Raw genomic sequence first — 15,822 nt, 5'->3', positions numbered from 1 at the left:
GACTGGACCCTCCAGTAGTTCTACTTTTTAAAAACAAAATGCCTCTGAGACCAAATGGAGGAATAACAAAAAAAAAATCAAGTATGCATAGTCTATCTTGATAATTTTATCAGTCAGTTAGTTAGTGCCCAGAGAATAGAATACCTCCACATTGATGCATACCCCACGCAGTGGGAAGAAACAATGTCACAAAATTGTTTAAAATCTCTCTATGATAGCTAGTACTCTATGGGTATTCATTAAATATATATGAAAAGAAAAAAGCCTAACAACCTTAATAAAGCATTCTTACTCTAAAGTTTGATAAAACAAAGATGCTTTTCAAATTTCTCTTACATTTATGGGTGTTTATCTTTACTAACAAAATTTTATAGACAGTTGTTTAAGAGATACTTCACTGTTTTAGAATTGAAGGATTTTATCTAAAAATGAATTGAAGTTAAAGGTTAGCTAGAGGGTCAAGGGTGCACTTGCTTTTGTTTTGGGTTTACTGTAGCCCTTTTTTGCCTTCTTTTGAGAGAGATGTTTGGGAGAATTGAAAAATAACTTTCTGCTCCAAAATATCAGTGTTGACAACCTATAAAACACATAAAACTTGCCAGCTTTCCTCAAATTCAGCTGCATAAATTCATACATATTTGTATGAAGCTGTCAGATAACATACTGTTTGCTACAAAAGACTGTCTTTTTTTTTTCCCTTGTAAAATTAAATGGTTGGAGGAAGATTCCACATTGTTTGGAATTGCCCAAGCATGGCAAAGCTACATTACAGGTATCCCAAATATAGCTTATGCAACTGCTGCTTAATTCATTACATTTTAAAATTTTATTAATGTGCTTTGTTTTTACATTACAAACACTTGATTACCCCATATGGTGAGCTAACTCACTTCTAAATGTGATTTTGTAGGCTACTTAGTAGCACAAATAAAAAAAAAAGTTACTAATCAACAATCAGCTTAATATGAATAAAATTGAGTGGGAAATTGTGAGTTCCTATCACTTTCCATGATTTCCCTTTTTATGTTTTAGGCATGGAGGTGTTTCAGTCTGCTTTGAAGGAAAGAAATATCCACAATGATGAGACCTTAGGGTCTATCAAAGTATATCTTAAGTGGGCCTGCCTGTAGACAGCCTCAAATACCTTCTTGGTCTATATATTTATCTCCATTTCTTCCTTGGAGGTTCTACATTAACATCCTTCAAAGAGCTGAATGAGTAAGGTATTCAAACTGGATTAAAAAATTGACCTAATGCATTTCTAGTTAGAAGAGAAATTAGTTTGGAAACAGTGACACCTCCATGTGCTTCCAATTCTTTCCCCCCATTAGAATGTATGGCAAGTACCATCACACAATAAGCATTTAACAAATGCTTGTTTCCTTCCTTTTTTTTTTTTTGCTTTTATATCCCCAAATCTACTGAAATGTCTTAATGATTAATAAATTTATGTTGAATTTAATTTCGTGTCAGAAAGGTAGTACAGTATAGTGGAAAGAATGCTAGATTTAGAGTTAGAGGGCTGAGGTCAAATATTGGCTCTGCCACTTACTCTGTGATGTTGGGCCCGTCTGTTAACTTACCTTCTCTGAGACTCAGTTCTCATGGATAAAATGACAAGGTTGGCCTGGATAATCTCTAAGGTCCCTTCTAGCTCATAACCTATAATTCCATGATATTCTCCAACTTGCTACCCATAATAAACTTTACTATTTATCGGTGGTATCCTCTGTCTCTAAAAGACTGAATCCTACTTTTTATACCATTTGCTTAAGAAGCTTCTTCTATACTACAGCATTTCAAAAATGGATCTCATTATAACTTTAATAAAGGTCATAATGGGTCCCCAATAAAGATCTCTGAAACCCATTTCCACTTCTTAACTTCCCTATTTCTGTTGAGGGCTACCATCATCCTTACAACCATATTCAGATCTTTGGAGTAATTTTTATTATTTATATACAATTTTATTGCTATATTTTGCAAGGAAGGGAGAGAAACACATTTTTCATACCTCTTTTTTGAAGGGATCAGGCTTGATCACTTTTCAAAATTAGTAAGCATTTATTTTCTCTCCCTTCAACCATGACCCCCTAACTTAAATAAATAAAGAATTGAATGAATGAAAAAGAAAACCTTTATAATAAATATGTGTAGTCAAATAAAGTAAATTCTGACACTGGTCACATTCAAAACTTCATGACTCACTATGCATCTTGAATCTGTGACTTTTCTGTCAGGAGGTAAGTAGCATAATTCATCATCAGTCCTCTGGAGTCATGGCTGGTCATTGCACTGATCACACTTTTTAAATCTTTCTTGAATTTGTAATATTGTTATTGTTGATATTATTGTTATATTGTTGTTGCTGTTATTGTATCAGTTCTCCTAGCTCTGCATTATTTCATACAAATCTTCCCAGATTTCTCTGAAATCATCCCTTTCATAATTTCTTGCAACACACTAATATTCCTTTGCACTGTGCTAAGCATTAGAAAGACAAAGAAAAGCAAAAGTCCCTGCTCTCAAGGAGCTCATGGTCCAATGAAGGAGGTAACATGGAAACAACTGTGTACAAACAAGCTATGGACAAGATAAATTGGAGATAATTTACAGAAAGAAGGCACAAAAATTAAGGTGGATCAGAAAAGACTTCCTGTAAAAAGTAGAAATTTAACAGGGACTGAAAGGAAGCCAAGAAAGCCTGGAGGTAGAGATGAGGAGGGAGTGGATTCCAGGCATAGGGGACAGCCCATGAAAATGCCCAGAGTTGGAAGATGAAATTTCATCATTCATTGAACACATGCTCTACTTTCCTGACTATTTGTGTTTTTCCCTTATCCCGGAATGCACTCTCCCCTAATCCTGCCTGTCAAAATCCTACCCATCCTATTTTTTGCTTTGTTTTTATTGTTGTTAATATACATTTTGCTCTTTAATAAAAGCTAGAGTAGTTGGGCAAAATTTTATCCCTTACTTTATATGGTTAGTTCAATTTATGAACAGTTATTAAGTTCATTCTTAGTAGATCTGTGATCTCATCAATGTAGGTACACCCTCCAACAGTAATGATTATAATCCATCCATGCCTTCTCTTGTCCATGTCCTCCTGTAAATTTTCCCTGGGGTTGGGCAGCCAGGAAACTGGAGGCCTTTTTCTAGATCCCTTGACATTGTATACAGGGAAGCACACAAAATGACTGTGGATACCAGCCCAGTTCCTTTTCTAATCCCGTAGCTCTCTGATATTCTTTATACTACTCCTGTACTGTTCTTGTTTGGTAATAGATTGTAGCCTACCCATTCCCCCTGTGCACCAAAGGTATTTGGCACTAAATTGTAGGAAGTCTAATGAAGAAACTAATTTGAAGAATTCCTTATAGAGCCTTGTAGATCAAGGCCGGGAATATTATACAACCTCCTAATGAGACCAGTAATCATTCAAAAGAGCTCATCATATATCTAAAAGACTGAATGTGTATAATAATAATAATAATTACTATTGTTGTTATTGTTATTTTATAATAGCCAAAATTAAAATTTTTTTAAAATTGAAATTTTTTTTTAAAAAAACCTATATTTTAAGGACCTTCTTAAATGCTCCCTCCTTCATAAAGCTATCCACTGATTCCCCCAAATGAGTGTCATCTCTTCTCCCCTGAGCCCACATTTATATCATTTTTATGATATTTGATTGTAACGTATGATACCCTGGTCCCCTCTGCTTGAATGCCCACATGTAATGTCATCCCACCTCAGTGTTCTCCAGCACCTCAATGGAGTTTGGGGATGTCTAGGCTCTCTGCCAACTGCTCCAGCCTTCATCAATGCTGTTCCCTCAATTGTAGGGGTCTCCTTGACTGCAGTTCCACTTAACCACTAAACAGTCAGGTTAGCTTTTATAATGGAATATTTACTTCAAAAGCATAGCAAGAACAAATATATTAACACTCTTCCTGCCACTACTTAAGAGAGCATAATTCCCCACCCCCACCCCACACCTCTTCAGTCTCTGGGGAGGGAAGGGGCATTAGGTTCACGGTTTAATTCAGCTGCTGTATAGCATAGTTCTACCAAGTTCCAAGTCCAAAGCTCTTCTTGGGCTTAAGTGCCAGACACCCTGGCTTCTCAGGGCATCCAACATCTGGCCTAGGAACCTTTCTTTCTTTTTTTTTTTTGGATAGGCAATAGGGTTAAGTGACTTGCCCAGGGTCACACAGCTAGTAAGTGTTACGTGTTTGAGGCCGGATTTGAACTCAGGTCCTCCTGAATCTAGGGCTGGTGCTCTATCCACTGAGCCACCTAGCTGCCCCAGGAGCCTTTCTTTAAGGTCATCATTGCGCTATTCCAGGTTCTAGGATTCTACTACCTGCGCCTCGAATGCAAAAAAAAAACAAAAACAAAAAAACCAGACCAGAACAAAACTCCAAGCCCATTTCTCAGGTTTACAGGGATTAAAAGGGGGGAGGGAGGGTAAGATAGTCCTTTCCCCCATGACTTATGGTGTCCTTATGGGTGAAAAGGACACTTTATGGAAACAACTGTACAGAAAGAATATGTCCCTGTCTTGTAGTTTTAGAGATGCAGCCTGTTCCAGCTATGTAGTCAACGTGAAAGTTTGGTAAGAGGGAAGAAGAAAAAGAATGAGTCTGTTAACTTCTACTACAGCATGATGTAGAATTCACTGGAGGACAGAAGAAATAGGGCCTCATTACCTAATTTAACAAAGAAAGATTGACCTTCATTGGAGAACTTTTTTAAGAGGTGATTTATTTTCAATAACATTAAACCTTTAAAATTGCTTTGTAACTATTTACATTTAAATATATGAATTTCTACTCATAAAATATAACACATTTTTTTATTCCTTCCAAGTCTCTATCAATAGACTTATTCATGCATTTTTTATCCATTCCAATGCACTTTTAAAAAAAAAGTGCTTTACATAAACTAATGAAGAATGAAATGAGCAGAATTGACAGCAAAATTTGTACAATAACAACAACACTATAAAAACAAACTTTGAAAGCTCTAAGAACTATGATCAATGCAATGACCATTCATGATTCCAGAAGACTGATGATGAAATATACTATCCTTTACAGAGAGGCGAGAGATTTAGGGTGTGGAGTGAGATGTAAAAATTTTTGTATATAACCAATGATGTAATTTGTTTTGTTTGCATATTATTTTGTTACAAGAAATTTGTTTTTTCTTTTCTTTTTCAATGAGGTAGAGCATGGGAGAAAGAGAAAATAAATTTCTGGGTTTTTTTTTCAAAATGAATAGATTGGGGGATGGTGTGAGAGATGTGAAATGTTGCATGCACTTGCAGATGAGGTCACTATTTTACAAGTTTTACTTTTTACTTTGTTACAAGATACCTTTTATGAAGTGAGAGTAATCTATAAATGTTTAATGTAAAAAACAAAGCACATAATAAAACTTTAAAAAAAAGTGCTTTACATACTAATATTATTTCACTTGATCTCATTATACTACCTCACATATTGTTCTTTGTATATATTTTTTTAATTTTAAAATTCTCTCTCCCATTGGCCTCCCCCAATTGAACAATTAAGAACAAATTTTTGCATTGGATGTGTCCAAATACATATGTTTTATTCTGGATTTTAAATCCATCATCTCTCCATGACACGAAGTAGGCAAGGCTTTACTGGGGCTCTAGAGGTCAAATGAGCAATCATTTGAAAAGTTTTTCTCTATATAATATAGTAATACTTTATTTGTCTATCATCATTCAGTAATGAGGTGCTCTATACACATGAATTTTCCCGAAACTGTTGTTTTTTTCTTTATGTGGCAAACTATTTTTTATTTTTGTAACTTTTAACAAAGACCTTTCTAAATTATATTACATACTCATCAGCATGTACTTTAACTTCTTAGTAATTTGGAATTTCCATACCATGCTGAAACTCAGTGAACTGTCTTTCAGAGCTATTGAGCACTGCTTATTTCTACACAAAGTGCTCCCTGATCTCTGTGCTTAACAAGTTACAATTTTTGAAAAACTGTCTCTTCCTTCATTGTCATAGTGTCATCTGTGACTTTTAACTATTGTCATTGTGCCTGTCTCTAACATCACTCCTTACACCTTTCCACCTCCTCCTTCCCTTACTCTCCTTCCAATTTTATTTGCTTTTAATCTGCTATGTGGTCAGTAACCAAATTACTAGCTTTGTTGGAATTATGTGTAAAGTAAAGTTAGAGACAGAACTGGAAAGCCCATTCTCCGGATGAAGCGCTTGTACTTTCTGGTATGAATTTTGTGATAGTGTTTTGGTTACTCAAACTAGCTTTTCTTCTCTTAAAGGTGAATGTAGCCTAGTGGAAAGAACACTGGAGTCAAGAGACATGGGTTCAAATCCAGTCTCAGAAAATTATTAGCTGTGTAATAATGAATAAATCATTGGTATTCACTAACTTTTTGATCTGGGACAAATAATTTCACCTCTCTCAGACTCAGTTTCCTGCCTGTAAAATGTGAGGCTTAAACTAGAAAACTTCAGAAGTCCCTTCAAGCACTACATCAATAATCTGTGAAGATCTTGGAGACTCTTGGTTTTCTCCGAAGATAATAATATACTACTTTTTTTCTTTTCTTTTTTTTGGGGGGGAAGGCAAGGCAATTGGGGTTAAGTGACCTGTCCAGAGTCGCACAGCTAGTAAGAGTTATGTGTCTGAGGTTGGATTTGAAGTAAGGTCCTCCTGACTCCAGGGCCAGTGTTCTATCCACCGCACCACCTAGCTGCCCTGATAATACTTAACCTCATATTGTTGTGAGGAAAACTCAATGTTGTTGTTCCCTGAGTCACTGGGGTTGCTTTGTATGAGTGAGAAGTCATTATATAACTCAACTTAATTAGCTTTATAAAACAACCCTATTCTAAAAAACAGTCCATTATTAGCACTTATATGAACTGATGCAGAGTGAAGTGAGCAGAACCAGGAGAACATGGTATGTAGTAACAACAATATTGTACAATGATCAACTTTGAATGACTGAGCTATTCTCAGCAATACAATGATCCAAGACAATTCTGAAGGACTTAAGATGAAAAATGCTATCCATTTCCAGAGAAAGAACTGGTGGAGTCTGGCTGCAGATTGAAGCATTCTTTTTTTTTTTTAAACTTTCTTTATTTTTCTTGAGGTTGTCTTTTTTTTTAATTTGGTCTATGTTTTCTTTTGCAACATGACTAATATTTTACATGACTGAACATGTATAATTTATATCAAATTACTTATCTTCTCAAGGAGAGGGGAGGAAGGGAGAGAATTTTGGAGCTCAAAATTTTTAAAAATCAATGTTAGAATTATTTTTACATGTAATTGGAAATATAAAAATAAAAATAAAATTTTAAAAGTCTATTTATACCTAACAGGGCAAGTAGACAGAGGCCACATAGTGTAGTAGAATTCTGGTCTCAGAGTCAGAAAGACCTGGCTTCAATTCCTGCATTGGCCACATATTGGCTATATAACCCTCTCATTGTCCTCTCAGGCATTTCCCCAATGCTCTCAATTGCCAACCTGTACTAGTAGAGAAATTGCCCTCACTAAGTATTTCCTTTATCCAATGACATTACAGGTCTGGAAAAAAAAGGATGAGGGTGTTAATTTTACATTTCTGGGGGTGATAGTCCAAATCCCAATTTTTCTCTTCTCCTATCCCTGTGTTTTTAACCTAATTTTTTTTTAAAAAGCATTGTAATATCTGGCATGCTTTTCTCCAAAGCCATGATCTACTGTATTGTCTGGTTTCTGTTCTCTTGTCCTTTGTTATCTAAAAATTTAAGGAAGATCAATGATATCATGAAATGATTGGACAGAAGATAAATGATATTCAAACTGAGATGATTGTAAATATCTCTTTATAGCAACTTTTGACTCACAAAGAGAGAAGTTATTTAAAAGGCAACTCCATGGAATACCTTGTCAGGTACAAGCTCTTTTGCTGGTGGTGGAAGCACACAACTGCGATGTCTTTTCACCAGGGGAAAATATCTGGCTCTCAAAAAGTTTAAAAAATATCATCTTTAGTAGATTCCAATTTAAAAATCAAATACAAATACCAGTAGTTTTACTACTAGATGAATATTAAAGCATTCTAGAATAGTGAGCTATTACTAACAGTATGTTTCATTGGACTTTGTTTTCAGATTATCTGAGCATGCAATTAGTGGAGAATTGAGAATCTGGTAAATTAAGTGACTTAAAAAATAATAACTCAGTGGTAAAGAAATTTATTCTAACTCCTAGAGATAAACATGATAATATAAATTTGATAGATAATATGATAATATAGAAGCCTTAAGAACTTCCATCCTTCTGAGTGGTGTGCTCTTATACACTTATTTCTACGTAAGTAGTCAAAGGTTTAATTTTGAGAGCATCTGAAAGGGTTTTGAGGATTTGCAGTTCAGTTCTCTCTCTCTTGAGTAAACATTCAAAATCCTCCCAGCTTATACTTCCAGAGACCAAACTACATGTTTCATATCTTTGCATGTACATTCTGTGCTTTATTTTTCTTTTTCTACTATGCTGTGTGAGACAATGGTACAATAAGGCAACAAAAGAAATATTTTCTTTCCTGTGTTATTAATAGGCTAAAAACAAGCTATGGCTCTCTAAAGTGAGGGTGATAGATTTACATGTATTGGTCTCTGGGTCACAGTGTTTTTAAAAAAAAAAAAGATTCAGGAGGATAAACTAGGTAGGTTGCCGAAATTCAGCGAGAATGACCATGGTGTGATCTTGGTAATGCTAGTGCTTCGCCTCTATTGATGATCTCCAGTTTATCCCATTCAGTATATACACAGTTGTTTATGTATTATCTCCCCCATTAGACTGTGAGGTCCTTGAGAGCAGAGACTCTTTCTTGCCTTTCTTTTTAATCCCCAGCATTGAACACAGTGCTTGGTACATTTTTTGTTATTCAGTCATTTTTCAGTCATGTCTGACTCTTTGTGATCCCATTTGGTGTTTTCTTGGCAAAGATACTGAAGTGGTTTGCCATTTCCTTCTCCAGCTCATTTTAAAGATGAAGAAACTGAGGCAAATAGGGTTAAGTGATTTGCCCAGGGTCACACAGCTACTAAGTATCTGAGGCCAAATTTGAACTCAAGAAAATTAGTCTTCCTGACTCCAGGCCTGGCACTCGATTCTTAATAAATGTTTCTTGACTTTTTGTGAACAACATGTGCTTCAGAATTTCAAAATATTCATGATCCCATTGATATGGGTGTTCCCTTCACTAGTTTGGGTCCTAACCCACTCATGCTTTCTCATCCTGTGTGATTCTTGTCCATATTTTCCTGTCAATTATCCCCAGATAATCCATCAACTGTTATAGAACTTCCAGCCTTCCTCTAGCATAACATATACATCAAGAAAATAAAATGAATAATCTCCCTTCTATCAGAGTATCATTGTGACATTAAATATAAATAGGTTGAAATATAGAAACCTCTAGTTCAAAATATAATTTAATTACCTTCAGGAGTAATAACTAGATAGTATACACTGGTAGAGTACGCATGTCTCATCTGTGAGACTTGAGCATTTAATCTTTCAGCTTTAATATTTTTGTACACTCACACTGATCCATTGTGCATGATTATACATCCAGGGAGGTTTAATAGCCTTTCTTATGAAGATCTCATTGGTAAAGCTATCTCAGATTCTTGATGCTTGCATATTGCCATATTGGGCTCAGAATTGGTTCTAGCAATTGGGGAGCAACAATGGAACGTCCCACTTCCCAGTATTAACTCCCATCAACAGTGGGAGCTATAAACTTGAGTCATCTTGGTGAACTTCACATCTTACTTTCAATTTGTTTTCTGAATAAAGCACTTCCCCTTCACCATTCTGATTTTTTTTCTACTCAATTTTTCTTTTAACATAGAACTGTTTAGATGGAAATTTGTCACATAGTGATTCCTTCTCCACCACGGATTTAATTCAAGAACCACTAAAAGAACAAGAGGTAAACAAAAGTTAAGCTTATTGTCACTGTTTGGCCGCTACCTGTAAACTAGATACTGGACAAAATCTAAAGATCTAGTCCTTCTTTGGCAGCCTTGGGGTCTAAATCATACTCTTTCTGTTTGATTGAAAATCAGATGTGATGGAAGAAAAGTGATAAATCTGTTACTCAACCTTGGTTGTAAGAGATCCAAAGTATTGAGGACCCATAGGTCTTGGTTAAATTCTTAGAAGTTTTTGGGGCGGCAGCAAGGTGGCGCAGTGAATAGAGCACCGGCCCTGAAGTCATGAGGATCTGAGTTCAAATCTGACCTCAGACCAAACACTTGACACTTGCTAGCTGTGTGACCCTGGGCAAGTCACTTAACCCCAATTGCCTAAAAAAAAAAAAAGAAGTTTTGGGGTCATGGTATTACATCAGTGTTGACTAATATTTCCAGGAAATGAGTGATTATAATAAAATAGCACTTTATGGTATTTAAAGGGCTTCCCCTTACAATAGCCCTGGTACATAATACAGAGATTATTATCATGATTTTATAGGTGAAACAACTGAGGTCCATCTGCATATAACTAGTAAGTATAAGAAATAGGCCTCAAGTTTAGTGTTCTTCCCACTATGCCATACTGTCTCTTATTATAGCCTAAGTTAAATTATAATTTTTTTAAAGTTTAGAAAAAAACTTTAACTTCGCGATTAAAATAATTTAGATGAATTTGTCTCCCTTCCCTTATTGCGTTTATAAAAAGCTGATTAAGAATTATTTTTCGGAGAAGGTACAAAGCGTTAAAGTAAAAGACCCAAAAAGTTCTGTCTGTTTCTGAAACTGAAACATGAAAGACTTAATATAATATATAAATGAAAAACAGTTCAATCAACAAGCACTTTGGTGTCTACTATGTGTCAGATACTGTTCTAATCATTAAAAATACAAGTACAAATGAATAACAGTCTCTTACCTCAAGGAGCTTAGATTCCACAGGGGAGACAAAATATATGTATATAAGGATATACTGAATATAAGATATTTTGAGAGTGAAGGCACCAGTACCTGAAGGGACCAAGAAAGACCTCCTGCAGAAAGTGCCATGTGAGCTGCGACTCGAAACTAAGGACTCTGAGAGGCAGAGGTCAGGAAGGAAAACATTCAAAACGTGGGCAACAGCCAGTACAAGGGCACAACTGGAGATGGACCATTATGTGGGAGGAAGAGCAAGCAGAACAGTATAAGTGGACCACAGTGTGTGGATGAGATGAATGTGTAAGAAGCCTAGAAGGCAGGAAAACCTTAAGTCAAAAGGAGGAATTTGTATATGATCCTAAAGGTAACGGGGAGCTACTGGAAATTATTGAGTAGGGAATGAAATAGTCAGACCTTAGTTTCAGAAAAATTACTCTGGCCACTGCGGGGATGATAGATTGTAACAGGGAGAGATCTGAGGTTAGAGTGGTCAGTTACAATCATCCAAGGGAGAGGCGGTGAGAAATTGGACTGGAGTGGTGGGCATGTGAGTGAACAGAGAGAAGAAGACAGAGGCAATAGATAGGGTATTACTTCAGAGTCAAGAAGACCAGGGTTCAGTTCTGTTCTGTGACTTTGGATATGTCACATAACTTCTTGGCCTCAGTTTTCTCATCTGTAAAATAAGGTGGTTGGTCTTGACACCCTGTAAGCTCCTTCCCTACTCTCTCTCTATGATATTATCATCTGATGATACATGTGAGAGACATTGTAGAAAGCAAAGATGCCACGAGATTTGGCAACAGATTGGCTATGTGGGTGAGTGCCAGTGAAGAGATGAGAATGACAATGAAGCTGTGAGCCTGGGTGACTGAATATATGATAGGAAGATTAATAGGAAAACTCAGGAGACAGGTGAGTTTAGAAGAAAAGGGTAATAAGAGGTATTTTTTTTTCACTAGAGACTGTTTTGCCACAAGAAATTTTGTGTTCAGGGAGTAGGAATACATGAGACACCTTTGAACTTGGAGCTTGCACGCTGGTGCACACCTCTGCTAGGTAAGCATGGATTGTTGTTACAGTCTGCCTAATCAGACATTCTCGAGGACAGAAGGTATGCTAGCATGTGTCTTTTACAATGGGGGCTAAAGCACATGTGTATTTGTATCCCTTTTAGTCAATCAATCCTCAAATATTTATTTAGACCTTATTATTCAGCTTATTTCAACAAGCATTTATTAAGCATATAAGGCATGATGCTAGGTGCCAGTTATACAAAAACAAAGAGTGATACAGATCCACTCTTCAAGGGACTCCTTTGCACTCACTATCCATTTTGTCTGGAACGTATTCCCTCCTTACCTCTGCCTCTTAGCAGCATCCCTCTCTTCAAGGTACAGCTTAAGCACCTCCTCCTACATGAAGCCTTCCCTGCCTCAGGCATTTACTAGCTGTGTGAATCTAGGCAACTTATTTAACCTCTGTTTGGCTCAGTTTCCTCAACTGTAAAATGGGGATAATAATATCACCTCTCAGGGTTGTTGTGATAATTAAATGAGATAATATTTATAATTTGCTTAGCACAGTGCCTGGCATGTAGTTGGTGCTTTATAAATACTTGCTTCCTTCCTTCTGATCTGCCCCAACAACTTGTATCCTTCCTTTCCAACTACTATATATTTATTCTGTACACACACACACACACACACACACACACGCACGCACACACACACTTCTATACTGTCTCCTCCAATAGAATATAAACTAGAGAACAGAGATTTTCATTTTTCTGTATCTGTGTCTCCAGTGCCTATGAATTAGTAGGTGTTTAATATATGCTTGTTGATTGATCTGTCAAATGATTGTAAGCCCCTTCAATAGACCTAGTAAGGCTTACTCATGAATAATGTGCTTAATTATGCAACAGACTATAAGAGAATATCCAGTTGTAAGGGAGAAAGAAATGTAAGGTGTGGTCCTGCATTCAAAGAGTTTGCAGTCTAGAAGTAGGAATCATAGGATCATAAATTTAGGTCTTAAAGATTATGTAGTTTAACCTCCTTGTTTTACAACTCAAGAAACTGAGGTCCAGAGGTCATACAAAAAGTATCAGTTGTGTAGTGCAGAAAATAACTAAATAAGTGCTGTAAGTAAAAAACAAGAGACCTTGAGGATGAGTGGTCTTAGAGGCCATCCCGTCCAACTCTTTCATTTTACAGATGAGGAAAAAGAGATTGTCTATGATTATATGGCTATTCAATACCTGAGGAGGGATTTAAACCTAGGTCTTCCATTCACTACATGGTGCTGCCTCTATCCCCTTAACTACATTCATACAGCCACTTCTCTTGTAGCTCTCATGGCCTCTCTTCCAGACCATTTCTGTAGCCTCTCTGTTACAATTAGCCTCCCTACCTCATCATCTCCAAAGAGTTGCCAAAGTGATTTTCCTAAATCGCAAGTCTTAATGTGTCACCTCTCTACCAACAGGCTAACATTGCTGCCAGTTACCTTGATAATCAAATAAATTCCTCCTTTCCTTGTTTAAAGGTCTTCATGACTTGACCCCTTTCCTACCTTTCCAGTCTTATTCACTTCTACTCACTCTGTGGTCTAGATATATTGTCCTACTTGGTCTTCTTCATTCACAAAACTCTTCTTCCAGTCACCATGCCTTTTTTGTTCTGCTGCCTCCCTCTTCACCTCTCCCTCATGGAAACTCTGCTTTCCTTCAAAATGCAGTCCAAATGCCACCTTTTTCAGTTGGTCCCCCCTCTCCCAGGCTGCTAGTCCTTTCCCAGTCAAGGTTACCTTGTGTCTGCAGTGTGTCTTATATATAATGATATACTGTGTGTTCCTGTTGTCTCTCTTGTTAATTCTTTGAGAGAAGGGACTTCACTTTTATTTTTGTAATCTCATTGGTTAGCATAGTGCCTGGAATGTAGTAGATATTTAAATGCTTATTGATTTATTCTTTACCAGATACCTGAGCAAAAGATCATCAAAGAGCGTTTAAGGCATCTTCAAGGACCATTCTATGAGACGAAGGTGGAGACATTTCTAGGGACTTTTGATAGATTATATTCAACCAAGTTGGCTTCTGAGAATTGCAAATTAACCTTGCATAATTTTTCTGCAGTTAGTTTTTAAAAAATACTTTGTTAAATTTTCCCGGGCAAACTTTGGTTCAAGAAGTATCAGTTTATATAGAGTGTATTTATACTAACCAACAGGTTGAATAGTCAAGCAGATCTATGGTCAGCCAGGTGTGGGGGGCTGCCTTTTTCAAGGTAGGAAAAACATTTGAGGTCTTCAGAAAAGACCAACTACTGTCTAGATGGTATTACTTCTTCCACCCTTCCCTCTGCTCCTGTACATTCACCTGGAGTAGAGTTGGTATTCCACTTTGGCACATAGGACTATTCTCATGGCTTTCTTAAGAACTCTAGTCAACAGCCTGCTGCTGAATATAATCTTTTTTGCACTACAGTAATGATGTAGTTAGTTTTTTAATGATGTAGTTAGTAGGTATTAAATTTGTAGTGTTATTTTTAAGAAGTTGATATTTATTTTCATGTATGCCAATTAAAATACAGATGCCTTACAACTAGACAGCTTAACAAAGACATCAAGGCTGAATAAAGCAAATCTCTCATGTATATCAAACGGAGTCCATTTTTCATCTGAAAGATCAGACTATGGAGAAGTGAAAGATGAGTCTGCTTTGGACATAACACTCAAAGGACACAAGTAAGACAACAAATGATGAGCTGAATATGTCATTGAACAGCAATGAGATGTTTAGAGGTCTGGCAGAGTAATGTTTTTCTCCTCAACTTTTTTTTTTGGTAGCAATATAAGTTCTCTAATTTCTAACAAATTAACCTTTTTAAAATAGAAATCAATTTCGACATTTCTCTACAACTAGTACAATGTTTTGCACATAGTAGGTATTACAGAAAGATTTGTTGAACTGATATCAAGTAGTATACTTTCTCTCTCAACATGCATTTCAAAATTTCAAAAGCAAATTGGCCTACTTAAAATGTTTCCTGTTGTTCCAAAACTACCAGTTCACTTGATCAAACTGAGTAATTGTTTCTGCTGTCAATTCCTAAGAAAGGCAGTGTTAGCTTTTGAAGTCTTCTCTGATCCATATTCCTACTAGAATCTGAGCGCTTGTCTGGTTTAAATGACTAACTTCTCCTAGACTCAGAAATTTAGTTACATTGCTGGCCATTGTCTTCCCTAAAGATGCTTCACTTCAGCAGCCAAGAGGGAGGAAGCAAGGTTTTGAATTGCAAACTCTTTATTTTCATTTTCACCTGTCATCTCTGTGGCTTGTCAGCTTTAGTTGACAGGTTTGGGAACGTTTTTGCATAATGCTTCATCCTTCAGGATTTAGAGAATTTAAAGTGCGGCTATTTTATAATTTAGGATGCTGTCAAAGACATGTATCTATTCCTAGTTTAAATACAAGAGGAGAACGTACAATTTCTTACTTTTAAATATTCAATTCTAACTTTTACTGCTAGGTGCTCAGTCATCTCAGTTGGTGTCCAGACAATTGCATATTTTCTTGTTTCCACCACAATGGACGATCTATGTGTGAAGGTGAGTATTAGACCAATCTTCTGTCCTTTTCTGCGGTTTGTCTTAACCTGTTGTTGCCTTTATGAGTATTTATTGGTTTAGTATTATAGATACATAAAAAAAAAAGGAAAACTACTTGGTGTCTACTCTCTAGTTCATATTGAACTTAATAATCATTTAAATAGACAAAAATTAATCTAGTGCCTATAATATGGCCAGCACGTGTTAAACATTTTACTGGAGACAGACACCA

General features: G+C 36.3%; 1 protein-coding gene across 1 annotated transcript in view; it reads left to right on the top strand.

The window, feature by feature from the left end:
* The window catches only part of LRMP (lymphoid restricted membrane protein), a 110,038-nt gene that overhangs the window by 49,951 nt on the left and 44,265 nt on the right, over nucleotides 1–15,822 (top strand). The window contains exons 19-20 of the mRNA XM_027838579.1: nucleotides 14,573–14,726; nucleotides 15,512–15,590. Coding sequence (XP_027694380.1) covers nucleotides 14,573–14,726; nucleotides 15,512–15,590 — 233 coding nt within the window. The remainder of the gene's footprint in view (nucleotides 1–14,572; nucleotides 14,727–15,511; nucleotides 15,591–15,822) is intronic.

Source organism: Vombatus ursinus, unplaced genomic scaffold (genome assembly GCF_900497805.2).
Source record: "Vombatus ursinus unplaced genomic scaffold, bare-nosed wombat genome assembly UNPS02014830.1, whole genome shotgun sequence".
Taxonomy (NCBI): Eukaryota; Metazoa; Chordata; class Mammalia; order Diprotodontia; family Vombatidae; genus Vombatus; species Vombatus ursinus.
This window is presented reverse-complemented; position numbering and strand designations above follow the sequence as displayed.